The 27,688-nt window shown below is 49.0% G+C and overlaps 1 protein-coding gene across 3 annotated transcripts in view; it reads left to right on the top strand.

The window, feature by feature from the left end:
* The window catches only part of CCDC12 (coiled-coil domain containing 12), a 42,061-nt gene extending 14,583 nt beyond the window's left edge, over positions 1–27,478 (top strand). The window contains exons 1-7 of one of the 3 annotated variants that reach the window (XM_056335543.1): positions 10,908–11,175; positions 12,885–12,955; positions 23,777–23,856; positions 25,602–25,663; positions 25,764–25,798; positions 26,197–26,273; positions 26,570–27,478. In XM_056335543.1, coding sequence (XP_056191518.1) covers positions 11,167–11,175; positions 12,885–12,955; positions 23,777–23,856; positions 25,602–25,663; positions 25,764–25,798; positions 26,197–26,273; positions 26,570–26,649 — 414 coding nt within the window. In that variant the 5' untranslated portion in view covers positions 10,908–11,166 and the 3' untranslated portion in view covers positions 26,650–27,478. Of the gene's footprint in view, positions 1–10,907; positions 11,176–12,884; positions 12,956–23,776; positions 23,857–25,601; positions 25,664–25,763; positions 25,799–26,196; positions 26,274–26,569 lie in introns of those variants that run through there. The other 2 variants (XM_056335542.1, XM_056335541.1) reach the window with 2 other exon arrangements.
* The last annotated feature ends 210 nt before the right edge of the window (positions 27,479–27,688 follow it).

The raw sequence follows: 27,688 nt of genomic DNA, 5'->3' as shown, positions 1-27,688 counted from the left end.
CCAGAGCCGGGCAGGGGGCTGGGGAAGGGGCTGGGGCACCAGCCTGGGGGGGGCTCAGGGGGGAGCTGGGGGTTCAGCCTGGAGAGAAGGGGGCTCAGGGGGGACCTTCTCGCTCCCTGCAGCTGCCTGACAGGGGGGTGCAGCGAGGGGGGGGTCGGTCTCTGCTCCCAGGAACAAGTGACAGGACAAGGGGAAATGGCCTCACCTTGCCCCAGGGCAGGTTTAGATTGGGGGTTGGGGAACATCTTCCCTGAAAGGCTGGTCAGGCACTGGGACAGGCTGCCCACAGAGGTGGTGGGGTCACCGTCCCTGGAGGGATTTAAAGGACATGTAGATGTGGCACTGAGGGACATGGTTTAGTGGTGGGCTTGGCAGTGCTGGGTTAGCAGTTGGATGTGATGATAAAGGTCCTTTCCAACCCTAATAATCCTATGATCCACTGCAGCCCAGTAGAGGATTGCAGCATATGGAGAAGGAATGTTCAAAGGCAGCTTTGTGTCTGTATTTCTGCAAGGAGCTATTTTGTTTTTCAGTTAAGCATTTTGTTCTCGGCCAGTTTGGTACATGTCTTGAGAGTCCCCTGTGACCTTGTGCGAATCAGAGAAAAGAACCTGCAGTTATGCATGCCGTGGTTCACTGTGATGCCCAATTACTTCGGTGCTGGACTGTAAATACCCGTGTTGCACCATATATGATATTGTTGAGTTATTTGCCAAGCCTATGTGTTCGTTTAGCCTCACAGCATCCCTCTCGGGTGGGTTTAAACCATCCCAATTTCACGGTTGAGGAAATTAAAATCGCATTGCTGAAATAATGTGTTGTAAAAAGCCTGAATGAATGGCTGTGTGTTGCTGGGCCATCCTTTCGCTACACGAACATAAGGTTGCTGTTAGTTGTAGAGGAATTTTCTTTTAAAGTTTAGTTCCCTTGTAGCCTCCAAGCAAATGATTTATAATACTAACGAAGCTGGGATGGTCTGGGTGATCTCCATCAGTACGCAAGCTTCCCCAGCATCTTTCTGCCTGGGAGAACAGTTAAATGCAAAAAAGCAAAGGAAAATCCACGGCAGGGATGGGTAGCTGGGCAGCGGCGGCCGTGTTGCTGTATGGTCAGCTGACGTTGCTTTTCAACGGGCTTTTTTGTTTAATTTATGAAGAGGAAAAAGAGACCTCCAGAAAATAGGTTAATCATCAGCTCCAAAAATGCAGTTAGGTTTGTCTTGCGCCCAAGTGGCACCACTTAATTAGCGCATGCAAAGCTGTGATTTACATTTGTGAAACTCTCAGTAGTTTAACAATTTTTTTTTAAATATAAATATGGGATTGGGGGGTTTCATGTGTGGAGCTTCTTGGCTGCAGCAAACCTTTAACTTTTCAACAAGGCCTTAGTGTGTAAACACAAACTTGGTTATAGTCTTTTTCTCTCATTTCCCCCCCCCTCCCTTCTCCCCCCTCCCCTTCCTTGGAGAAATGAAACTGGCCATGTGTAGCATTTGGGTTTGTCTCTGCTTTTATCCGAGAGCAACAGAAGTGATGTATTAACTCACTGAAATGCCTCTAAAATCCTAGCAAGCCAGCCTGGCCCTCTCTTCCCTCCCACCCCAGAGAACAACAAAACTGGAACATTGTCCCCGCCTGCAGTGGTGGCTTCTTGGCTTGGATATGACTAACAGGTGGTTTTTTTTTTAAAGCCATTTGGTTCTTCCTCGATAATAGACAAAAATTATATGACTTAGTGAAGATGTGATGGGGGTTAAAACAAGCACACTATTGCTCTGGCACAAACAGAATTATTTCTCGAGTTAAACCCCCTTTTTTGGTAGAGATTCAGCTGATTCCTGAGTGTTACATCCTGTAAATCAACAGCTTTTACTGGAGGGTGGGATGACTCTTGTGAGCACATTAACCTGTCAAATTCATATAAAGGAGTTTTGTCGTTAGTAGAACAAGCTGTAATGGTCTGCTCTGCCTGCTGCCAGTGCTGCATTTTCAGAAGGGCTGGCTGTGTCTCCTCAAACGTGTCAATGCTATGAACACAGCCTACAAAACCCATAAAACTTTACATTTGTGATACCAGTACTCGTATTAGTGGGTGGTAGGGACCGATGCTTTTACTGCCCACCTTCAAACGCGTTTGCCCTGCCCTTGCACGGGTGGATGGTCCTCCTGCATCTTTGCAGACTAGGAGTTAAGCGATCCCTAATGGGCATTTGCTCTGTGTTTAAGGCAGTGGCTCTGGCTGTGCATATTTCCTTTGGAGAAGTGATTTTCAATTTTCGACTCAGACCTCGGAAAAGCACCACTTTACCTCTCAAATGTTAATTACCTGATGCTTTTGCCAATCAGCAGCTGCATCCATTCTCTCTCAACATGTGAGCCTTTCTGTGCCAGCACAGTGGGGCTCCCTGCTGCTTCCCACCGAAGGGCTGAGGAGGTATTTCTTAGCAGCGTGCGGTGTCTCGCTAGCCAGGGCTGTGGCTTCACTGCAGAGGGGCAGTTCGGGTGGAGCAGAGCCTTGCATTAACATTTAGTGTCAATTTGGTGTTAACGAGGAGCGGGACCACGGAGATGGCCAGAGGGCTGGAGCCCCTCTGCTGTGCAGCCGGGCTGGGAGCGCTGGGGCTGTTCAGCCCGGAGAAGGGAAGGCTCCTGGAGACCCTGGAGCACCTTCCAGCAGCCAAAGGGGCCGGCGAGGAAGCTGGGGAGGGGCTTTTCCCAAGGGCCTGCAGCGCCAGGACAAGGGGGAACGGCTTTGCGCTGAGAGAGGGCAGATGGAGATCAGAGCTGAGGGAGAAATCCTTCCCTGTGAGGGCGGCGAGGCGCCGGCACGGGCTGCCCAGAGCAGCTGTGGGTGCCCCAGCCCTGGCAGTGCCCAAGGCCAGGCTGGACGGGGCTGGGAGCCACCGGGGCTGGGGGAAGGGGGCCCTGCGCGTGGCAGGGGTGGGACTAGGAGGTCTTTAAGGTCCCAACCCAAATCACTTTATGATTTGGTGATATGGGAGATGCTTGGGACTGGGACTGGGAGAGAACTCGTCATTCGCAGCAGATCTGAGGGCAGTGGCAGAGCACCTCGAATAGCTGACTAACGCGGGCAACACCAACGCATGGACATGTCCATCGCTAACAGAATTGGTGATGGTGTTGGAGCAGCATCTGGTGCTGGTGCGAACTGTCATGACCTGATTGGATCAGTGTCATGATTAATACTGGGGTGGGGATGTAGAATGAAATGTAATCTTAAACTTACTCAGGGCCTGGGGAAGAATGGTAAGAATTTGTCCAAAATAGGTGACACCAAGGAAATTTAGTGTGAAATGGTGTTCTTCTGTAGCCTGTTGGGCAAAGCTATTAGAGGGAACCAGTAGACTTAGGAGTGCACAGGGGTTTAGCCAGCAAGCCCCAGTGCTCTTGTTCTGTGTAGCTTAGATTTTGCTTTCACTGTGCCCTATGTGGAAAGGAGTTAGTGACATTCCTGCTGTATTGGGATGGAGAAGCTTATTCATGGTGTTTCCAGCTCTGCGTTGCCTGAAAAAGCATTTTCGCTTTAAAGTGTCTAGTTCTTCCTGCTCAGAAGTGTTTACTTCTTCCCCCTCAAACTTTCCACATCGAATTGAAACTCATGTATTTTCACATACACCTTTTCTTCAACAGAAAATTTGTAGTTCTGATCTCAGGGGAATATCTGTCACTCATTTCACCAGGGGACAGCAACTTGCTGCCAGAAACATTCCCCAGTCTTTGCTGTTCAACAGCAGTGTTTGCGGTGCAAACACGTGGATTCTGAAATCGTGATAGTAGGTGTATTTAAAAAAAACCAACACAGCCACTTTGGAGTCATTTTGGGTTTTTTGAAGGGAAGAAATATTTGTCCTTATTTACTATATAAACAGCACAATTATTAAAAAAATATGGTGTTAGAAATACCTTTCCTTTTGGAAATGCTGAAGTTTTTTTTGGAGGCAGGGACATAAACCAAGGTGTTTAATTTTCAGAGGCAGTTTTGTTCCTTGTGTTTGTTTCTTACGGGAGGTTGCGCTGTTCGGGCACTGATTTAACCATTTCCATAGTAACCAGCTATGACTGAACTAGGATTAGGACTTCAATAAGGAATAAGCAGCAGGGACACAAGTTCGGCTCTTAAACATCATGTTTTTATAGAATTACCACAAGGGTTGCTATGAGCAAATGGCTTCGAAACAGCTTTTGAAAAATATCAGTGGATTTCGGGTACTGAGTATACTTTTAATGTTTTTATGTTGAGAATTTTTTGCTGTAACATATTATTGTGAGATCCTATTTTGGCTACACTAAAGAACTGAAAGTCTACTGGTTTAAAAACATGCTGTATTGCTAATAGAAGCCTTTAGCTACTTGGTGACATGACTTAGCTTTTTGCATTCTGGCATTAAACGTCTTGAAAGAGCAGCGAGGTGAGAGCAGGGCTGCACAACAGTGCCTTGCCAGACTTCAAGGACATCTAAGCTTAAATCCTGGCTGAGTGGGAAGCCAAAGTACTAGTATGTGCCATGCTTGGACCAAGGCACGGGAGCTCCGTCCTCACATCAGAGCTGACCTGACCGCCACTTATGCTTAGGACAAAGAAATACCAAGGAAAACGGTGAATATAACCACCAAACAAGATGAATGCTCGTTACCTGGATGAAGTCGTCTGCTTGTGCAGAAAATCAGACTATATGACCTAGGAGCTTCCCAGCTGTCAAGAGACAGGAGGAGGGGCGGTTGTGTGGGCTGCTCCTTTTGCTGATACGAACGCTAGCACTTTGCCTTGCATGGGCTCCCTGGGGCTGGCTCTCGGCAGCCAGTAAGTGGGAATAGGAACAGCCACAGCTGAGCTGGCAGAGAATAGCTTGAAAGATCAAACTTGCTTTGTTCTGGCACTGACCTCTTTTTAACTCCTCAAAAAGAGACAGTTATTTGTGCCGAAGAAGCACTTGACTGGTAACGTGACCATCCCTTAAGCCTTAAATGAAAGATAAGGAGATATTTAGTATTCTGGTCAATCCCCAAGGAAAGTAAGTCTGTATTAATTCCTAGGAAGAGAAACTGTTGGGTCATTTTGTTGACTTTTAGGGGTTGCCAGGGGATGGCTAGCTGTGGCTGGGTTGCATTTGATATGGGCACTCAGGGCCAGCTAAGTAGCCTGCGACATTTGACAGAGCAGCTCTGCTAAAGCTGGGGAGGCATGGAAATACGAGTTGGAGGATTTAGGCAGATATCAAAACATGGCAATTTGGTTATTGTAGTTTTGGGTGAAGGCCAACCCTGATTAGAGGGGGAAGCAATTTCCCAGACAGAAATTTTTGAAAGTCGGTGGAGAGGAGAGAAGGAAACAAATAGAAGCTTCCGTTTATAAAGTGTATTTGTGAAGGAGTTAAGTGACACACTTGTGTCATATGGGAATGATGAGCTGCTTTCCAGATCAACGGTGATGAGGGGATATTAGACATCTAGCAAAACCACTTAAAATCAGCAGTTGTAGGTAATTTGCACATAGGAATCCTGAAATAATCAGTCATAGAGATTGTTGGCCTGCTGTGTTTTGATTTAAATCTTTTCTGAATATTGGATAAATTCCAAAGGACTGGAAAAGTGCTAAGAAAACACCACTATTTAAAAATAAAGGCAAGAGGGGTAACTTGGGTGAAGCCAGTTTGACTGTTGTTGGTGTTGAGCAGAATGATGAAGAGCCTGATTTGCAAGTCTTTTTAACTAAGAGTGAGAAAAAGGGAGTGTCATTTTTGTCATGTAAATTTGATTTAGTGAAGGGTTAGTATTGCACAACATGCTCGTTAAAAATTACAGCTCTGAAAGGGGTAACCGATAGCTTAATAGCTGTCAACGTGGAATCATCATTTGGCAGAAGCCTTGCGTTTAGGGGCCTGTGCACCCAGTATTTCCATTAATTGTTTGGAAATATGTGTAAATTTTCTGCTGCCTAAATGATGGCTGACTCAAAGTCTGAAGGCTGGTGAGGTCTGAGTCGCAACTGTCATCTGTTTGTGATAAGTATGAGCCCTTTTGAGCAAAAAAGGGTTGCGGGGCATGCGGATGTGTGCTCCATACCACCTGCATGGGGAAAATACTGGGCTCATCCATAAAATGGGCTCATCTCTGGGAAACCAGCTGCGTTCAGAAGGAAGCTGTTTCTTGGGCTCCTGTATCGGGTGAGGGACGGTGTCCCATCCATCTTGCCATGGTTCATGTGGTTGTTCAGTGTGGCCATTTGGAGACATCTTAATGAAGTCACTGATGGGGGGGTGGGCTGGGGTGGGGGTAGGAAGAGAGAGCCATATTTATTCTGGTGTTTTATCAAAAAGATTTGAGAAATGTCCTTGATTGTAGCACGCAAGTGTTTGCACCCTTTAAATGTGCTGGCTGCAAAATGCTCTTTGGAAATGAGTGGCAGGAACCAATAACTGGAAATAAGTTATTGTGTCATATGGGCTTTAGGCGAAGCTGCTAAAGAGAGGAGCAGCTCCTCCACCTCTTGTCTTCAGGATGAGGTTGTGTCCTTTCCCTTTTCTTGGAAAAGATGCTTTACTGAGATGCAGATTGCCACAGCGTAGGGATAACTGGCTGAGACTTTCCAGATCAGAGGCATTTTAAAAGTCAGACAAGGTGATTTAAACATCCCTTTTGGCCTTAAATCTTTGAATGTGATGCAAAGTGAGCTGCTTCCCTTGTTATTATAGTGGAAGGCACCAAATAGCTGGGTAGGCACCTACCAGCAAGAAAAAAAAAAAAAATCATTAAAATGTGATGAAGCCCAGGGGAAAGTTTCATGTTCTTCAAAACGTTGTATTCCCTGGAGCAGATGCTTCTCGCAGGTAGTCAAGACCTGCTCCACATGCAGGGAAGCATATGACGGGTAGGAGAGTTTGCTTTCCTGCAGGTAAAGTGAGTCTCATGTTTTGTAATTTCATATGCAAAGTTTGGCTGTACACTGGGAGAGTTGATAGAAATGCCTTCCACGACCGCATTCCTCTCTGCTCATTATCAAGGTTTACCTCCTGCTTTGTGATAAGTCTGCCTGAAGTCTGGGAAGTGGTAGAACGTGAAACCTGGTGCTTTCCCCAAAGTGCTGGAGCAGCCTCCTATTTTGCAATGGGAGCTCAATAAAATCCAGTTGTTCTTCAGCAGGGAAATCAAACTTCTGCCTGACAGGACTGTGGGTTGTGGGTGGTGAGAGGAGATGGACTCATCTCCCTAGTAATAACCCAGAAGCCTTCCTCCTCGCTGCCCTCCTGCTACGCCCAAGTGCTCGACCATGCTTAGGAAATATTTTTACCAAGTTGTCCCTGTCTATCTCTGAATATTGAACTGTCGGATATATTCTCTCTGCCTGATGCTGGCTGGGAGGAAAACAAACCAATGCAGTTAACGCTGACCGAATAATGTGGTTTACATCCCAGTTTTGCAGGACGCAGGTTCTGAACCTTGCAGACATCATCCGAGTTCCCATGTGTGTTCAGCTAGGAGCACAAACTATTAACTGATCCCATGTAAAGCTCATTATGGGCCTTGCGGGTGTTGCAGGGAGGCAGCTGACACCCTTCTTTGAACAACCTGATGCAAATCTTCTTGGATTTACACCTTGAGCATGCTGTGGATTAGATTCTTTGGCTCAGACCTCTTTGTGAAGAGTGGGAGTCTGCAGAGCAGAAGTCTTCATGTCAGTAGCTGTAAGCCAAGGCTTGCCAGTTGCGATGTCTGCAAATTAGAATAGGTAAGAGACTACAAGCCAGTAAGCTTTTTAATGTTGGGAGTTTATCTTTGGAGCATCTCCTTCTAGAGACTGAAGGATGGGAATGACTTTGTTTGCAGGCAGTTGGTGAACAGCCATGTAGACTTGTGTGTGTGTCTCCAATCTTATGACTTACAGCTAATAATAAACACCTCGCCACAGGGTGCCTTGAAAAGAGGAATCGCTAGAACGAGAGTGGAACAGCAGAGGCTTATTTTTGGCTCCCTTTGTGGCGTTAAGGTTTGAAATGCGAGAAAACGAATTTGAACTGAAAAGTAGTGAGAGTTGAATTGCTGCTGCACACCTGTGGGAAGTGAGCACCAGCAAGCAAAGGGAAAAGCATTAAACCACGTGAAGGACAAACCAGTAATCGGGGCAAACACTGCTTTGGGGCGGAATACTTCCTCTCCTGAGTTAAGAAACGAAAGTTGTGACACAGCTGTTGAACAGAAACACTTGAAGGGGACGATGAAGGGGCAGATCTTAAGACAAAAATTTGGAGCAAAGTGTAGAACCCCAAGACATTGCTGCTGTGTCAAAGTCCTGAGGGACCAGATAAATCCAGTATGGGCAGAGGAGGAAGAGGAGAGAGATGGGGCAGCAGTAAAACACAGAGCTATAAGATAAGCTGCTTGCTTTGAGAGGCTCTCTCTGTATCAATAAATGGTTCCGGTAACGGGATCTGCCTTTTCCAGCCCTCTGTCCCAAGGAGGCACAGCATCCTCGCCTCAGGCTCTGTATCTTGCGTGTGGTTTCAGGTCCTGCGCGTGCAGGAGTAGCTGGAGAGGGAAGCTGCCCCACATTGCTGCAGCCGTTGCCTGCACTGCTGGCTGTGCGCAGGAGGAAGGGGACGTTGGTTGCAAACCCTTGTTGCTCTGCGAGGGCGGTTAGTCATCTGGTTCTGCAGTAAGCTGAGTATCAAGGGGACATTATTTTTTCCCTTTTTATTATTTTACTTTTCCGTCTAGTTATTAACGGCTTTGAGTACCACTGTCTCTCAGCTATGCTCATCAAGTTACTGTAAAAAAGGAGGCTTCATATCTTAGGCTGGTTAATTTATAGCGCGGATGGATGCAGTGCAAGCTGCTCCGACAGCCTTTGCACTGAAGTCGATGAGTGCACATACAGTCTTTCCGCAGATGATGCTGTGCCTGCGTGTGAGGATGTTTCAGCTCTGCCCCAGCTCTTTGTTCGTACCCCAGGGACTTCTGATAGGCATTCCCTTAAGAACTTGGCTGTGTTTGCTCAGACTAAGGTGTTAGTTTTGAATATAATTTCAGGGTATGCTCTGGGTGACTATCTGGAGAGTGCAGGGGGTGTAGGGAAAGCTTGCTAAAACTTTTCTATTGCTAGCCAAAGCTACGGGCAGTGCCAAGCAACAGGGTACATCCCTGGTGCTGACGGAGGAGAAACGGTCCCTGTCTGAGGGGAAATGCAGATCAAGCTGCTGCAACCACTGAATCAGTCCTTGGCTTTCCATCTCCCGCTGCTGTTGTGCAGTCAGTCTCTAGGGCTGCAGACACTTCAATTGTCTCTTTCTGCTGGAGTAATTGAAAATTCAGCTTTCTTATACAGCAGGAAACCCCAGCATTTTGGGTGAAGAAGTGCAGAAGGCAGAGGAGGGATCTTCTCCAAAGCCTGGCTGGCTGGGCACTGCCAGCTGCCCGCCCCGCTTGCTGCCTGCTCCAGCATAAACCCATTGAGAAGTGCTTTGAATCAGCTGCAATTTATATGTATATTTAGAAACCCGTGACGGCTCCCTCCACGCAGCATCTAGAGTAAGCTGCTGTCATCTTAAAACTTGGCCTTTTTTCAGCTCGCGTGAAGGCAGCACAGGAAGCCCTCGTGGTAAGCTGTGGGTAGGGAGCGTGTGCAGGGGGAAGGTGCAGTGTGGCTGGAAATGCAAGTAAAGAGCTCAGCAGTCAGAAGCGGAGCAGCGATCCTTCTTTGCTTCATCCATCAAATAATTGCTTTAGAAACCCCCCCCCCCCTTTTTTTTTTTTTTTTTAAATGGGTGACCAGCTGTCTCTTTGCAGAGCTGCTGGAGGTTTCTGGCTTCTTCACCATGCGTCGTCTCTGCACCATAGCTGGGGGTTTTTGTCACTCTGCTCATGAAACCGAAATCTTGTTTACAGACCGTTTTGCAAACAGGGAACCAGCATTAATTTCTCTTGCTGAGGGCTGGGAGGGGGGGAAGCCTGACTTCAGACATCCATTTCAGAACTTGTTTGGGTTCCATTTGCATGCTGATGTAGCTGGTGGATCCTGATTAGCAGCAGATAATGGCAGGGAGCGTAATTTAGAGGGCTTTCGTGTCAGTGATAAACAGGCTGGAAATGGTTACATGCAGTTATGCAGTCTCCTTGAACTGTGCTGCAATCCTTATTAGCCTCTGTTCCCTTCTGCTGAACTGCAAGAGGCACCATATCTCATTCTTCCCAGCTCAGGACATCCCCAGGGAGACTCTTGCACCCGTTCTCTTGTTGCCGAAGGGCAGCGCGCCTGCTCCACGCTGGCCGGGATGCTACGAGGAGAGCTGTAGCGGAGAAGAAATCCTGAGGTTGAAGGCACTACAGGACTTGTACGCAGCTGCATTTGCTGGTGGTGTGCTCAGTTTTTCTAGAAATATCACCAAGACTTCAGAAATTATTTGGGTGGTAATGGGGAATAAATTGAAATTGGGAATTTTGGGCAAGCTCTAGAAGAGCGGTAGGATTTCAATATTAAATTATTTCAGTGCACGGGGAAACGAAATATTTGCAGCGCTGCGAAGAGTGTAGGCTTGCACTGGGACAAACAGCCACGCCTTGATGCGAATATTTTTGCCAAATATCTCCTCAGGATTTCTGAACCTGCTTGTAACCCTCCTGGATAAAATTCTAGCAAGAATGAGGGGAATGCAGACTCTGTGCGTGTGTGCTAAAAGTACGAAAAGATGAAAAGAATGAGAAAGGACTTAAGAGTCCAAGAAGGTTCTTCCCACAACTTTAAATAATGTGGATTGAAGGGTGTCTAAATATTACCTAGCCCAAAGTTCACACCAGAAAGTGACAGCGGGCTGCGTGTGCTCTACCCAGCCAAGCTCAGGGTCTTCACTGAACAAGAAATAGCTGTGCAAGTATCACAAGGTTACTGTGGACTTATAAAAATACAATTGCAAACAGAGATTTAAAACTGAACTAAATATAGGATTTAGGGATGATTTTTATTATTTTCGTTTTCTTTCTAAAAAGACAGGACCATTTTTTCTTGCCCTTTGATCAGGAGCTGAACCTGAGCAACTCCAGTGACTGATGAGCCTGAACCAGAACTGAGCCATTTCCTGGCTTTCTTCCCTGTTTGCACGTAATCTAATTTTTAACCCAGGTCGCAGAACAGAGTTTTAAAGTTCGTATAGTCAAGATGCATGTGGTAAGTAAGCTGTTCACTAGGAAGACCTTTCTGTCCTTTCAGAGGTTAAGAACAAGCTTAGCTGGTAAATAATTTTAATATCCTGACGTTGGCTGTTAGATGTCTGAACTCTCCAGCGAAGTTTTTAATACAGCACGTAACTAATCAGTGTAATTTCTGACCTGCAAGTGATATTGGTCATGTTCTGGTTATAATCAATTTTTCAAAGCAGTTTTCCAAAGCAAGATGGGAACCTCTTCCAGGTTGAAAAAAAGACTTTGAACAGACTTGACCTAAAGGGCTTCGTCTCTTTGAACTGCATGAAAAGGACCGGTAACCTTTGTGGTGCAATGAAAGGACTTTTCTTGAAAATTGTTTCTCTGGTCTTTGAGCTGTTCCTGCTGAAAGGTAGATGAGTGTTGGACAGCGGGCCCCGTGTTTGTGGCAATGTGAGTTGTAGCCATATATTACAAATGCTGTGTATTTATTACCCGTTAACTTGGATAGCACTCCTCCTGGAACTGGCCATGCTCAAGGAAATAAAGATTTCATCTGCTATCTGCTAGGGCTGCCATGTTTTGCTTTTTATTTGGAGGATGATGAGGGTGTTCAATCAGAAAAGCAACAGCTTCCAAGGAAGTTGTTCATTCGCTGTGCTTGCTATAACAATATATTCTGCAAAATATGCAGAATATGGGCAGATCTGTTTGCCGCAGAGCTACTTTGTTCAGTGGTTGAATTAAGTTAGTTAATTGGTGTGAGAACCAAACAAAACCCTTTCCAGCTCGTTATTGTTAATGTTTGATATCTGTGCCTGTTCGGGTAATAAATATAATTGTGGTAACTTGACTAATAAGCTATTAGTACCAGTGTCTGGATGATGCAAAATGAGCCTCTACAATACCGTAACACCCTGTTAAAGAGAAATTTGATTTCTATTACTGCATGGTGATTCTGGAGCTGAAGTTAGACTCTTTGTCGTGCTGATTGCCGTTTGATTCCTGCCATATTGTTTTGCAACCTGTTAAAGCATCCAGAATGATTACTTAGGAGAAATAAAAGGGACCTGTGCGAAGCCTGCTCCGATGTGTGCTCCCTGGACTTCTGCAGGTGATCTGCTGCGCCGTGAGCCAGCCCAGCGTGGGCTCGCTCACTTCCTAAACTTTTATCATCTCTTCTGTCTGCCTGTAGTTCCCTTCAACCAACACAGTAACATCCATCCTTTCTTCTGGATGCAGGAGCGTGGGATTTAGCTTCAGGTCCCTGCCACAGTGGCACAGTGAAGGTGTACTTGGCTGCTGGTTGTCCTCTGTTTTGCTCAGTGCCCCGATCTTTTGCTCCGCTGTTCAATGCGAGGTGGTAATTTGAACATGGGATGAGGTTTCTGAGCTCTGTTATTGATTGCAGCTTGCTGTTCGCTCTCTGAATTGATGCAGTTACCGGTAATAAGGGGGATATCAGCGCTGAGTGGCGTGATTGCCTCCGAGAGGAAAATTAAATTTTCCTTGCCTGGTCTTACATTTGTTTATCATGCTATCTGTACAAGCAGAATACTAAAGGGAGAAAAAGGAAAACAGGCTTAATTTAAAGGTGTCGTAATTTAAGAATAATTTCAAAGCGCGCCTTGCTGGTTGCCCAGTGCCCGCGGGGAGGGTTTCTGGGCTGCTGTTTGCTCCCTGTCATTTCCAGAGAGGCCGAGGCTTGACAGAAACAACTTCTCTTTCTTTCAGAATAAGGACAGCAGTGAACGTGAGAACAAGCAGCTCAGAGAAGATGATGAAGAAGAGACTGTCAAGCACAAGTAATTATTTATTTATTCCCACTTGTCTCTCTTGTACATATTGTTCAGGTGCCGCTCACATGTTTGCTAATTAGGATCTTTCCTTGGCTTCTAACATGCAATTTATTCCTTTTTTTAGTGTGAATTTGATCTCATGGTGTAAGTGATCTGAGATGGGGGAATAAAGAAGAAAAGCCTGGGGCTGACTTGCAGTGTTCCTAGAGGTGGCGAGGGGAAGGTGGTGTCGTCAGAGGCGCTGGGAGCATTTAGGCTGCCTTGCTTTAGGCTCCCTTGAATTGCTGCATCTCTGTCCCCCGCACGCATGTCATTTGAAGTGTGGATTTTCTTGGGTTTTTTTTCCCCATGAACGGAGGCCTGCAGGGTACATGTGGCTGTTTAACTGTGGCCTACCGCTGTTCTCTCTTGTCACCAGAAAATGTGAGCACACAACTAACTGAGGCAGGGTGTCGCTCCTGGCAGGACCAGCTGACTGTGCAGTTGGTTTCCTGCCGCTAAAAACACCATCAGGTCTCTTTTGGAGACGACAGGGGGTAAAATTTGATTTGAAGATGTGGGACGTGACCTTTTCTCATTGCATTTCTGCTAGAAACCTCCTCTGTGGGAGGTGTGCATCGGAGGTGCTGCAGATGAGCACATGTGCTCTGTTCGAGAAAGTAGAGCAAAATCCTCACTGCTGCTTGGGAATAACTCCCAGCAGAAAATGCATCCCTTCTTGAGAATAGCCTGCCTGGGTTTGGGGCTGGGAGCACTTCTTGAGAACCACCACCAAGGCTGAACTTTGTTTGTAGGTGCCTTGGCTGGATTTCGTGCCGGAAGAGGCACGAGGTTTGGGCTGAAGCTGAAACAGGAGCTAGAGATCTTGGAAATGATGATGAATAATGAATAAACACCTCTTGCTTTCCAGCCTTGCCACTCGATACGCTGTGTGGCGAGCTGATGCAGCATGCGGTGGCCTGCTGATGAGGAGTGTCATGCCTGGGCTTTCTTTACCATGTGATGACCTGGCATCGTTGGGCTAGCAGTGGTGCAGTGCTGCTCCCAGACGGGAATTATGAATTGGTCCACTAAATCTCTGGAAAAAACCCATCTTTTTTCTACTCTGACTTTCAGGCTGGGGATTGCTGCTTTTTAACCACTACTGAGCAGCCTGGATCATATCAGAGGTGATGTGGTTTCTTACCAGGTCTTCAGCATCACTGCTGTCAAGTTGCTAAATCACTTTTTCCATGAGTGCTTGTTTGTGAGCTCTCGTCTTGTGGTAGGTTCAGCAAAAAGCCTTCCCCTGCCTGTGGGTGATGCCCTTGAAAATTCACCGAGGTTATATGCAAAGAGCAAAGGTGCTGAGTAGGAACCCCTGTCTCCAGCCAGCTTTGTGCTGGTGCATGAAACTCTCTGTAGATGTGGGCACAGAGCTTCTCTTGAAATTTGTGGGGGTGATGCCTTTGAGGTGGCAGGTTTTGGGGTGAAAAACTTGCTTTCCAGATGGATTTTCTCACAGGATTCTGTAGCTCTTTGCCTGTCTAACTACAGCATGTTTTGTCGGGATCCAGGCGTAACTTTGCAAGGCAAATGAGAGCAAGATCCAGTCTGCAGGAAATGTTTGAATCACAAATCTGGCTGAGATGATTCTTAGATCTTGTTTTACTTCTTGAATGTCCTTTTTCTGTTGCCGGAATTGGATGTGCATTTTTAACAGGATCTGGAGGACTGGTGAGCCACTAACTTGATTTCGTCTTAGATTTTTATTTCCCAATAGTGTAGCTGAACTTTCTCAGCCCTTTGAAAAAGGGAACTGGTGGGCACTAATGCCCTGTTGGCTGGTGGCAAAAGGTAAGATGAGATAATCTGCTTGTGTTTAGTCTGAATTTCAGAAATGATGGGCCCTGGTAACTGAAACCTGCTTTCCCTGCAAACCAGTCACACCTAAACAAGCACCTCAATAGCTGTGCTGCCTTCTCAAGCTGAAAACCACCAAGAGCATGATGTGGGCAGGGGAAATCTAGTGGTTAAATAAATAATCCTGTGGCCTATATGCAGGGTTTAGGTGTACTGACTGCCCTGAAACGTGACCAGCAGCCCAGGGCTTTCGTTGCAGGCTGGTTCATCCTCCATCCCAGCAGCTGCACCTGCTGTGCCAGCCTGCACCCAAGACCGTTCTTCATACTCTAGGAGGGACAGAACTGCCAGGCATTGCCTTTACTAATATTTTCTTGCTGCCTCTGTGATGACACGCCTTTTGGCAGCTTCCTGTTTATTTTTCTGATAGACTCAAATCTCCCCGCCCCCTCTTTTTTCTTTCTTTTTTTTTTTTTTTGGTTTCCTTGTTTTTATCTGTTACATTGCAAGCTAACACTGCATGAACAAGTGCTGACCAAGCCCTCCGTGAAACCCTGATACACTCGCAGCAATTTCAGCTCAGGCTATCCCTGATTTGAGCTCTCAGGGGAGTTTTTATTTGTAATTGTGAAGAGCTTGCGTTGCTGTTATTATTTAAGCAGTTCTGCTTAGCCCACTGACCAGGAAACACCTTCTACTGTGGTGCAGCCTGCAATCCGCCTTCAGCCTGCAATCCACCTTCGCAAGGAACAGGGTGTGGGTGGACTTTGGCCCTTCCACCCCATTCCTGCAGGGAAGAGCATTTGGTTTGGGGCTCAGGAATCTGCAGATCGAGTGCTGTGTAAAGCCGTGGCTGACTTGGGCTGGCATTGCTGCCTCTCAGGGAGCAGAGAGGAGTTGAAATGTAAAGCTGGGCTGCAGTTCTGCAAGCGGAGTTCCTCAGGGCTCTTGAAAGTATAAATAAAAATACAAGGTAGGGCTTGGATAGGGAGGGAAAAAAAAATCTTCAACTTAACTAGAAATTAAGCTTCAGTGGGCTGCTGTTAATCAGCTGCTGGTGTTTCGACACTTAGTCATCCTTTAAAATTACAGCTCCGTGCTGTGCCGGTTGCAGAGATGAATTTCTGGGAGGAGCTGGGGGAGGCAGGGGTTGGGAAACCGATCTCTCCCCTCACTGTGGGAAGAATGTCATGGGGCAGGTCAAACCCACTTTTCTTTTAATCTCTGCACAAAAAAGTACAGCAGCGTGTCTGTTCAGTGTTGGCTTTAGCTTGGCAGGACAGCCAGGGCAGTAGCAAGGATAACTGCTATGTGGATGTGCTTCTGTACATCCTGAAGCATGGAGGGCTTAATGAAGAGTTTAAAAAGAATATAAAAAGAATTAAAAAACTGTAATGAAATATGAGAGGCAGCAGTGTTTGCATGTAGGCTGAGCTTGGTACACATGGTGTATTTATTTGATCGACATCTGTGGGGACAGCTGAACCTGTTATCACTGGTGGCTTGTCCTGATGGACACTGGGCCAGCAGTCAGACTCCATCACCAGCTCGCCTCTCCCGGCACTGAGAGCGTGTCCCCTCCTCCATTGGGAAGTGCTTGGTCCATGGCGGGAGGAACTGGGCATGGGCAAGGCTGTGCAGTGGCGCACCTTTTGCTTGGTGCTGGAGAAGGGAGAACAGGAGTCTTGATGGCTGAATCCACCTGGCTGATAGCCAGTGGGGTACTGGCTGGGGAGATTTAGGAGCTGGCAGGATCTGGGCTCCATCTTGAAGATGCTTGTCTCCATTCTGATGCTCTGCCTTCTCCCCTCCAGAGCTGTGAGGATGTTGTGGACCTTCCCTCTGGTTAGAGCTGTGCCTGTCTCTGGAGGAGGTACCTGGGATCTATTTTCGTAGGGAGAGCCCCATGGAGCTTCAGCTGGTCCGAAACCTGGCTGCACCCTCCTAACAGAGGCTGTTGGATGTGTTCAGCAGGTGCCTGGTGATCCTGGCTTTGCCTTGGACAGGCTGATGTCCCTCTGCCTGTTCCCAGCAGCAGGGTGCAAGGCTGAGCAGCCAAAGGTGAAACCCTGGTCCCTCCTACCCAACCCTTGGCTAGGAGTTCCCAGCATCTTCCCAGCCATCCACTCTTTTGGCAATTGTTGCTGGCCTCCATGCTGTAACCAAACCACAGCACCTTGGGTATTGATTTTTGGGTGCTTAGACCTCCATCTGACCTGCCTGTGGGAGAGCTCTTGGTGTGGTGTGGGGGCAAGGCTGTACGTAACCCCGAGCTTACCCAGAGCATCATTTTGCTCACAGACCTGCTGGCTCTGAGCTGAGACAGCGAATCTGCATGTGGTTATCGAATTGCAGAGCTGCAGCAAAGCCATGCTTGGCACTGTTTTGAGGCTGGCTAGGGAGATGTTGAGGTCCTGCGGATGTCCATGTGCTACCAATGTACCTTCAGGGCTTCTTTTTTGGCTTGAGCCTCAAGGATGGCAGATTGTTTTGGCCCCATCACCAGCTGAAGAAGCCGGAGAAACCCTGTAAGAGCAAAGTATGATCTTGTGCCAGCGTGCGGAGCATGGCTGCGCAATGCAGGCAGAGTCAGGGTTGCACATCGGCCAGCTCCTGGTGCTGTGTCACCAGCCTGGGTCCCACGCCACAGAGCGAGTGTGGGTTTTGTCCCGGTTGTATTTACTGATGCTGAAGTTGCTCCTGTCTGCCTGGAAAGCACTCAGCTGCCCAGTGAAGTAGTGTGGGAGGCCAGACAACCTCGTGGAACCTGCCTGCATTTGAAGAGCTTCTCTTGCAGCCCTCCTCCTGCAACACCCGGGGGTACGTGTCTCCCCACCCGTGCCTCCCCCGAGAAGCATGTCCTGAGAAACCAGCTGCCTCGGCAGGTTTTGGGGGATCGTAGTGCTAATAGAGGCGTTTGGTTTTTTGGCATTCCTTGAGTGCCTTTCGCAGGCGCTTAGGCAGGAGGATGTGCTCTGACACGCTCAGTTATTTGAGCAGGAGCAGCCCTCTCCCAGTGAAAAGAGATTGCTCTTTTCCTTGGAGGGTGGGTGCTGATGGGTCTCTGCCTCTGCTTGTTGCTTGCTCCTTTTCTGCCTTGGATGAGGAATCCAGGAATGAAGGCAACAGCTTTGTCCTCTTGACCAAACAACAGCTCTGGACCTCTGTGTTCGGGATGTCCCTGTCCTCCTGCAAGAGAGCGTGCGAGGAGAGCCTTGACTAACGCGGTGTGCGTGTGGGATGTGAAAGTTATGTTAGTTTCTGAGTCAGAGCAGACACAGGTTGTCTCTGTGTGTATCCTCGTTGCTGGAAAGTTCAGTGTGGGCAGTGAGGCAGCCTGGAGATACACAGACCTTGCTTTTGAGCCAGCCCAGCTGTAGGGAAGCCTCCAGGAAGGCTGCAGCAGGAGGTGGTGCCCTCAGATGTCAAAGCTGTCTGCAAGGGGATGAGCTGGTCAGGAAAGTGAAGTGCACAGAAAAAAGGAGGTTGTGAAATTCAGTCTGTGTTAGGATTGATGGCTGCTGTATAGTCTTGCAGTGCTCCTGAAGGGTGAGGTGCTGTAGAGTTCCCTTGGCACCCATGGGTGATCAGGCAGCACCCTGTATGTGCTGGATGACTTTGCAGAGAAGTGCAGAGGGTCGGTGGGAGGGGGACTGAGGGGAGCAAAGATGTTGTAAGAGTCCGAGCCTGAAATCTCTGCCCAGATGCTCTAAATCTGGTTCTTTCTGTGGGGTCTGCAGATGGCAGGAAAGAGAGTAAGCTTGTCAGTTACACTCACTATACAGTGAATTTTTCCTGGCAAAAACATTAGGGAACCTGTAGAAAAAGCTTGAAAAGTACTTCTACTATGCGGTTTGCAACTGGAAACAGAAAAGGGAAGAGGCAGTTCGAGGAGAAGTTTTTGCTGCCACTGAAGAGCAGCTGAGGGCTGCCCCAGGGGACACCTTCACCGCATGGCCCTGCAGGTTCCCCAGCATCCCCACTCCTGTCAGGTTCTTCGGTAGCTCAGCCGGAGCCAGAATGGGCTCCCTCCAGCTTGGTCCCCAGACCTCCTGGTTTGCTGCAGAAGTCTCCTGCTTTGCTGTTCTTGGTTGTCTGGCTGCCTTGTCCCTGCTCCTTCAAACCTTCTTGCCCTCATGGAGCACACGATGGAGCAGAGGAGGGTCCACCAAACCACCACTCCTTTAAGGATCTGAGACCTCCCTCGTATCTTCTGTAGCAGTAATTTCTTTACACATTTGAACGTGGCTTCCTGGACCACCCAGGAGTAAGTGAATTTTGGAGGTGCAGAGAAATTGACATTCTTGTGCTGGTTCCTCTTTAAAGGGCAATATGGAAATGGTTGCCCAGGACTTTTGGCTTCGAGCAAGTTGGAATAGCTGTCATAAAAATGAAAAGGTCTGAAAATGGGGGCTCTGGAGCAGCTTGAGAGGGTCAAAGGGCAACAAATTTCAAAACAGATGGTATTTCTTCAGGGCTTCGGAAAATTAATTGCCTGGAATGGCAGAGATAGGCTTGAAAATGCCCTGGACTTCCTGAACTGTGTCTGAAGAATGGAAAGGCTCTACTGTGGCATTTCAAAAATAGTCAGCTGAGATCTGGGTGTTTGAAACCACCTTGTTTTGATGATGCAGCAGAAGAAGCATCTTTCCCCCCTCTCCCTAGCTTCATCAGATACCTAGAGTTGATGCTGAGGAGCACAAGAGACATTTAAGCAGAGCAATGTGAAGACCAAGAGGTGAAGAACCATGGAGGACACCCACCTCTGATCTGAGATGTCCTTGTCAACTTTCCTTGCCCCCTAGCTTTGTCCTCATAGAGGTAAGAATAGGAAAGTGCTTTTGAAGCAGTGTGGTTGCTGCATCTCCAAGTGACCATTCTGTGACAGTAACTACGGGAGCGAGGATGCTGTGACATCTGAAGAAATGGCTGTTACAGAGTTTCTTGGCAAACCCATTCCCTGTGCTGCTGTGATGTAAGGACATCAGCATTCGGGTGGTTCGCCAGAAGGCTTGGAAAGACCCGTTGATCAATTGAGTGAAATGTTTACCTCATAAAGCCCTTGGGGCTGGAGGAGTAAGGCAAAAAACAGCCTCCAGGCAGCTTTGAGTGTCCTGTGTTTTGCATCGAGACAGCTCTTTGCATTCTGCACATACCCTGCATGCCATGCCATTTCCAACCCACCTGCTTCAAAGAAAAGCTGATGTCTCTCCTCCTTCCTCAGTGAGGAGCTCTGGGCCTGAGTGGGAAGTGGATTTTGAGGCATCCCGGACCCAAAACAGGGAATGTGCCACCTCTGACGGGCTTTTAGGACATGCTGGGAGGCTGTGTCCATCACCTTCCTTGGTAACTGCAGCAGCTACCCAAATCCTCGTGCGATCCTAGGAGCTTCCCGCACCCACTGCCAGCTGTAAGGCTGTAACCACCTCCGTCCCTATAAGGCCTGGCTTGGTCAGGCTGATACAGACTGGGAAACACTGCACAAGGTGCTCAAGGGTCTTCTGGGCTGGGCACATCCATCACTTAGGAGGTGCTGATAAAACCTACAAGCTTGATCCCATCTTGAAGCCAAGTGGTTCAAACCATGCTCTTGTCTGGGTGCTCAGTCCTTTCCAACGAGCACTCACGTTAGTGCCGGTGCATCCCTGTAACGTGCCCTCTGCCCCCGGGACCTGCACTCCCTAACCTGACTTCTACATCCGATTCTGCCAGAGAGCCTGTCGTTAGCTCTGGGTTTATTTTTTTTTTCTTTTTTTTGTTTTCGTGGCGACTTGGATAATTTGTCACTTGTGCACTGGGCTGTCTTTCTGGAATGCAGCACTTAGAGGAACCGCTTGCATCTGAACTTTATTTAACCCGTTTCTGTGGAAGACCAGCGACTTCTTCTAAATATAGATATAATTTTTCACCTGTGCCTGCTTTTAAGTTACTTGAGGTAGCACCGCCCTGTTCCTCATCCCTCTGCCTTCACAGATGTACTCATGCATAGAAGTAGGAGGAGACAAGTCTTTGGCTCCTGGTGAGGCTGGCATTGCTGGGGCTGGTACATGCTGAAATCCCCAAGCCCCCCGAGGATGTGGCTGCAGGGAACACTGAGCACGGAGGCAGGTGTGAGAGCTGCTCTCACCTTGCACAGTTAATTAAAGGGATCAATTCTTGTTTGTTTTCTCCTGGTGCTTTCGATTGTGCATGGGTTTAATAAGGATCTGAAAGCACTGGCACCAGGCGCAGCCCCACAGCCTTTCTCTTCACCCCAGCACACTGGCTGCTTCCCCTTCTGCCAGACCCGCGCCGCTGCTTGTCCCATCTGTGGCAGAACCTGCCAAGTTGTGCCTTGTGGTTTTATTTTTTTAATCTTGTGGAGAAACCTCCAGCAAGCAGTGCTGGGCTGCAAGGCTTTTCTTTGCAAGCTGAGATGGGCTTTCTGGGTGGGAAGAGCGTCAGGGAGCAGGTTTAAACTCCAGTTCCTCTTCCTTGTGTGTTCCCCAAGCGGTGCTGAAGTCCTGCAGCAATTTACTGAAGGGCTGGACACCGTTGTAGCAGGAACCAGACCTCTGGGGTGTGTTCCCTTTGAAATGTGGGATCTGGGAGCTTCTGCTGCAAAAAGATGATCTCTCGGCTCTGTGCTGGTTTGGCTGTGGCTGAGCAGCTGTGCTTCTGTTGCATGTGCAAAACTATGACTTTAAAATATTGTTTGTCGAGTTGAAATGTTAACATCTTGCTGGACCAAAAGAAACAGCTTGCTTAGCTCATAGCTCTCTTGTTTTAGGTGATCTGACCCTAGGGAGTCTGTGTTTGGTTCCCTTTCAGCTGCAAGTAAATCGTAAATGTGAGCTAAGGAGACCAGAAAGCCTGGGAGATATTGAAAGTTTGCATTCTGCAGGGTCTGCCACTTTGTCAGATAAATTCTCTCCAGCAAGCGTGAGCCAGCCTGTGGCCAGATGTTAGACATCACAGCCTGATGTCCTGTTACCTCCTGAATGAATTAGCTGCTCCTCATCCTCCCCTGGCCTCCCAGGTTAGCAAGAAAATCCTGCTAAGTGGAGATGTCCATAAAACCATGGAATAACGGTGATTTCTGTGTACCTTAAGATGGTATCTCCATTGCAAAAAAAAAAAAAAAAAGTTGATCTTCCAAGTTCGGCCTTCCTGAAAAGATCTGCCTTTCTGGCTGGGGATTGATGGTGATCAGTACAGGTTAATTTAATAAATCCCTTCTCTCAGGGCATGCGTGTGTAAAAATACACATAAAACCGCTCACAGCAGCTTGTCTTTTTGGGGTGAAGGTGCTCTTATCTTGGGGAGGTATTGCAGCTACATGCTAATCTCTCCAGTGTTTCTGTGAAGCATCCTTTCTCCCAGCGCTGGGGAAAGTTGTTCCTGTTTCATGGTGTTGCACTGATGTAAGGGCTGGGGGACCTGGGCTTGATTACATGAGAAACGTTTGCGAGTCTCCTAGTCTGCCTGGGTCCTGGTTTCCCGTCTGCTGGTAGCATTTCTCTCTGTTGATCTTGCTGAGCTCCAACCAAGTGCTCCCACCACCTCCATGGCACCAGCTGTGGTGTGGGTCGGACTCTTTGCAAGAGGATTCAGCTGCCAGAGAGGGGATGGGATGGTGTGGGAAGGGTAGGACCTTCCTGCTGTGCTCCAGGGACCTCCAGGGTTGGTTTTTTTGTGCTTTCCAGATAAATGTGGCCATCTGACTGCTGACCTTTCTCTTCTCACCTCTCTTTGGACTGTAGCTTCTACACCCTTTATTTTGCCTCTCTTTGCTTTGACTGTAAGCCCTTGGGTTGGGTTGTATCTCACGTAGTTCTCCATCAGTAAAGTCTGGCAGGGAATTGGCCCCCGGTATCAGCTGTCTGCTGGGAGGAAAACTGGTAATATCGAACTGATGATTTTCCTGCCTGATACAAGTGTCCTCCCCTGCATTCGTGTCAGGGCTCTCTGTGTCCTCCTTTGCGTCCTTACCACTGCCGAGGGCTTTGCTGACAGCTGGGGCAGCAGCATTGCTGGGCAGCAAAGTGTCTCAGTTTCTATTTAAGCTAATTAAACCCATCGACAGTGTTAAATGAGTTTAATCTACTTAATTTGCCCTGTGGGCTAGTGTACTGTTATATAGATCCAGCAGCCTGCAGAGCGCATTGTAGGTGTGCGTAAGCAGCTGGAGGTGGGATGGGGTCCTGCCAGCTTGATTTTCAGGGCTCTGGTTTTGGAAATGCCTCTGCTTGAAGTGGGCAGGGTTTGCCCTCAGTGAGCAGTCAGCTTGGGGGTGCACGTGACTGAGGTTGTGTAATGGCCCTAAGTTTGAGGCCCAAATTGTTTGGGAGAGGTGCAAAAAGAACAGCCTTGAAGAAGGAGAGAATTAGCATCCAAATATCAGGGAGGTGTGTGCACGGGGGAGAGGGCTGTCTGCTGACTCTTGAGCTCTCCTGGAGGGAGGTGGAAGGATGGGTGGACTTCTGGATGCCGTTGGGATATCATCGTCCCTGTCACTGCCAGTTGCATCGCCTGCTTGCTCAGGAACCTGAATTTGCTCCCCTTATTTGCACTGCTTGGCTGACCTGCACCCCTGTTTGTAGCACTTCCAGAAGCATTTCTAGTAACTGGGTAACCACCTTGTACCCTAAATAGTCCCTGTCCTTTCCATGGGATCGTTTTTTTCCCTGGTTGTGGATCTTCTCTGGTGTTTCCGTCCTGAGTCTATCCCTGGGTTGAGACCTATAAGGGAGCTGGGCTGAAGGTCAGAGTTTTGCAGGACAGCTTGGTCCATTACCAGCTGCCTCTGCTTGCCTTGCCCAGGCATTGCCTTTATCTGCTGAGCTCCCGGCTGACCCTGCCTTTGCGGCTTTGTGTGGGTTGCTGCTGGCCCCTGGCCGCTGCCAGCGGCTCCTGACGCAGACTTGCCCCGTGCTAGTGAGAGCACATGGTCCAGGGCAGGACGGACGTCTCTCACTGCTCTGTGTTCTTCCCTTTCTTCCCCAGGGAGCTCAAACTGCGAAACTATGAGCCTGAAGATGAGGAGCTGAAGAAGAGGAAGGTGCCCCAGGCCAAACCAGCCTCAGGTGCGTGCAAGCAGGAGTGTGGGAGGTGAAACGAGGGAGCATGAGAGCAGAAGCATTGCCAATGGTGGTGCTGGTGCCTGTGGTGCAGCCCCTGCTGCTTTGCTCTGTTCTGGAGGCTTGCAGACAAGGAGATCATGCCAAGCCCTTTGCAGGGATTCACTGGCTGCTGTAATGAGCCTCACTCTAACAGGACATCCTATCCCCTTCTGCTGGCAAGCTTCCCTCCCGAGTGATGTTCCCAGAGAGAATGAGGCAGCACTTGTGGTTGTGAAGACAAATAAAATGGTGCGGGACATTGCATCCAGCCAGCGTGCTGCGAAGTGGGTGGGTTATACCTTTCCTTTCTGAAAATCTGGTGGCTTGGAGACTTCTGTGGCCCTGCTTGCTCCAGCCCAGGGTGGAAATCCACTGGGATGCCTTCTGGTAGCAGCTTGCTGGTGTGAGGTGTTTAGGACCTGGGAGATGAGTGTCTGCAGCCCTGGAGGGTGCTGGCCTGTCTGAGCAGCCGTGGTGGGAGCTCCCGCTGCTGCTGGGTGATGCTTGTGGCCCCCGTTGCTTCATCATCCTCTTGCCTGCAGGGATTGCACGCCCTGTGTTGCACAAGTGGGGTGTGTGTCTGAGCACACGGAGTCCAGCCCCAAACCAGAGGGCTGATGCTCAGTGGATCTGAGCTCTTGCTGGAGGATTCAGATTGTTTTTTGTTTGAATTACCTTTAAACAAATATTAGTCATGAGTCCAGGGCGTTCAGTCTGCTATTTCCTAGCACTGAACCTCCGTGCATCTCTTGAGAGGGAGACAAAGGGTAGAAGTTCCCTTGATCTTGAAATATTGAGTCCTCCTGGAATAGGTCTCTCTAAAAATGCCCTGAATAAAAGGACTGCCTTTGGGAGCACGGCAGAGATCTGGTAGGTAGGAATGCTGACATTGCGCCTTCTTTATCCTTTTGTAAAAGTTTAAAACTTCCCCTGACTCTTGCCTGGTGTGTGGTTTGGAATTGGGAACAGCAATTTTGACTGTTTTCAGTAAAACTCAAGCCCTTCTTTGGGGCTGCAGTGCCCGTCAGCTGGGGTTCCCATGTCTGGAGTAACCAACTTGTCTGTCCTCGGGCATTTTGTGCCAGGACTGGGGAGGGAGGGGGACAGAGGAGCTGGGACTTGGTGTGGATTCATGTTAATGGGCACAATTGTTTGCTGGAGCAGGATTCACCCCTCAGGGATGTGCTCCTGGGTGTTTGCACTCCCTCCTTGCACAGATGCCCAGGTTGAAGGATGGAGGGCTGTTTTCCACACTCGCTTTGCCGTTATCCCCAGTATCTGCAGACTTTTACGTAAAGTCTGAGCTGGAGCTTGATTCCTCCGAGGTGTCTCAGGTGGTGGCCTTGTAAATGAGTCACAGTGAGTCAAATTCCAGTTTAAACACCTGCGGAGCAGCTGATACCCTGAAAAGAAGACTGGAACCCAGCAGACTTCTTGCTGCTGTTTGTGGCGTTTAAAGGATGTTTGGTTTGCATCGTTTTCAGATGATTTTTAGGGTTTGAGTGGTGAAACTGAAAGGGTTTGAGTGGTGGTGGGACTTGTGTACCTGCTTGTATGTACTGTGCTCTTAAGGCAAAGACGTTCAAATGTGCTTTTATAAAAGCTTTTGTGAACCGAGCCCAGAGCTCTGGTGGGTTTCCCTGTGCCTTGTCCCCTGGGTGTCCTGCCGCTGCGCCCTGCGCTGATGCTAATCCTATTCCCCCATCTAGTGGAAGACAAGGTGAAGGACCAGCTGGAGGCTGCCAAGCCGGAGCCCATCATCGACGAGGTGGTAGGTATATTCAGAGCCACGCTGTGCCGGCTGCATCTGTTGGTGCCCAGGCTGGAACCTTGCCTGCAGCTCTCACTGGGTGTCTCCTCTTCCTCCCTAGGATCTGGCAAACCTGGCCCCAAGGAAGCCAGACTGGTGAGTGCCTGCAGCAAGCTCCTGGGAAAGGGGTGGTGGCATCAGTGGTGGGTTACCATCATCTCGAGGTTGTCCAGGTTGAGTTAAAAATGCTAGAAATGGGAAACCCAGCCCTGCTGTTAAGGAAGCCAAGGGTCTGTCTTCTCTTTTCCTGCTTACACTGAGCCCACTGATCCTTTTGGGGTGCTTGTCACTGTGGTGGCCTCAGTGATGAGGGATGGTCTGGGGATTAGGTTGGTTTGCCCATAAGCTGCCCTGGTAACAGACACAGACAGTGCTCTGTGGTGCTCACAGCAGAGAGAAGGACTTTCCCTTCCACTGGGAAAGGCGTAACGAGGCCCCTGTGTTCCCACCTGCCTGGGGTGAGGATTTGTTCTGACACTGTTGCTCTCCTCCAGGGATTTGAAACGAGATGTAGCCAAGAAACTGGAGAAGCTGGAGAAGAGGACGCAGAGAGCCATCGCTGAATTGATACGTGAGTTCTGGTGCCGCAGGGATGGCTTATGGGGCCACCACTTGTTCCAGATGGATTACACATCCTGGCTGGGAGCTCCATGCCTTGCTGTTGGGCCAGGGAGGGACTGGCAGACCCCAGAAGGATCTGTGAACCTGTTGGTCCCAAGTAGCTTCCCCGAGGCCACACGCACGCTTGGCTTGTGCAGTGGGGAATGATGATCTGGGGGCTTGGGGGCTGCAGTTCAGGTTCTTCGCCGGGTAGGCTCCCCAGTACTGCTGGTTTACCACTAAGCCACTGCTGCGTCTTGCTTGCAGGAGAGCGGTTGAAAGGGCAGGAGGAGGATCTGGCGTCCGCTGTCGGGTCAGCAAAGCAGGAGGGAAGCGACTCCGACTGAGGAGGTCCATCTGGCAGCCTCGGGCGCGGGCTCTGCAGATCTGCCTCTGCCAGCAGCGCCGATCCCATTGCTCTGGGGTCGAGGCACCTTGTTGGGATGGGCTGCTCACCAGTGTTTTGCCAGAAGCCCACAAATACTACCATGCCTGAAGGAGAGGGGCACATCCAAGGAGCCTGGCTGTCCTTTCTTGGACTATGACTGGCCGTTGAGGAACACTTCGCAGACAGCTTTTTGGGACCACGGGGGACGATGGAAACAGGACAGACGCCCACGTTAGCTTCAACCTAGGCTGCCAGGACTCAGAGCAAGGAAGATGTGCGCAAAAGGGCTGGTGCCAGAGAAGGTAAATTCAGGCTCACTCTCCACTTGCAAGAAGATGCCCACGGAGCCAACAGCATCCCTTAGGGAGGTATAGCCATTCAACAGGCCACTGATGCTCTTGTTCTGGCACGGAGATGCCTTTGTGAAGCTGCTTCTTTCTGCAGAACAGCTGGTGTAACTGCTGTGTGGGGAGCAGTGAGGTCTCTCACTCCGGAGAGCTGGCTGTGAGTATTTGTGAGCACCCATGGTCAGATCCAGCACGTGCAGAATAACTGCGGCAAGGGGCTGTGTGGCTCAGGACCTGTCCGAGCTGCTCCACTTCCAGTGGAGGTTCATGTGGGGTTTGTTTTGTTCCCTGAAGTTTCCCAACCCTCCAGGCTGTGCAGCATGTAACACTCATGTTTTATAATCGACGAAGTTTGTTGTTAACAGATCTTTTCATAATAAAAGAGTCCTGCAGCAGAAGAGTTGTCACTTGTTCTGCAGAGGACTGGGAGGAGGCAGCTCACTTCATCTCTCTCGTGTCTGTGAGGACTTCAGACCAGTTTGCTGGTCCCTGTCCCCTTCACTTCCCCGGGACGGGGAGCAGCGGGTGTTTCAGTGCATGTAAGTTTGAGGTGGCCAAGCTGTAGCTACAGCAGGTCCAGCACAACTCCTGGGCGGGAGCTGTGCCGTGGATGGGGCAACCTGGGGTGATGCCTGCGCCGTGCTGCTGCAA

The sequence above is a fragment of the Falco biarmicus genome, chromosome 4, assembly GCF_023638135.1.
Source record: "Falco biarmicus isolate bFalBia1 chromosome 4, bFalBia1.pri, whole genome shotgun sequence".
NCBI lineage: Eukaryota > Metazoa > Chordata > Aves > Falconiformes > Falconidae > Falco > Falco biarmicus.
This window is presented reverse-complemented; position numbering and strand designations above follow the sequence as displayed.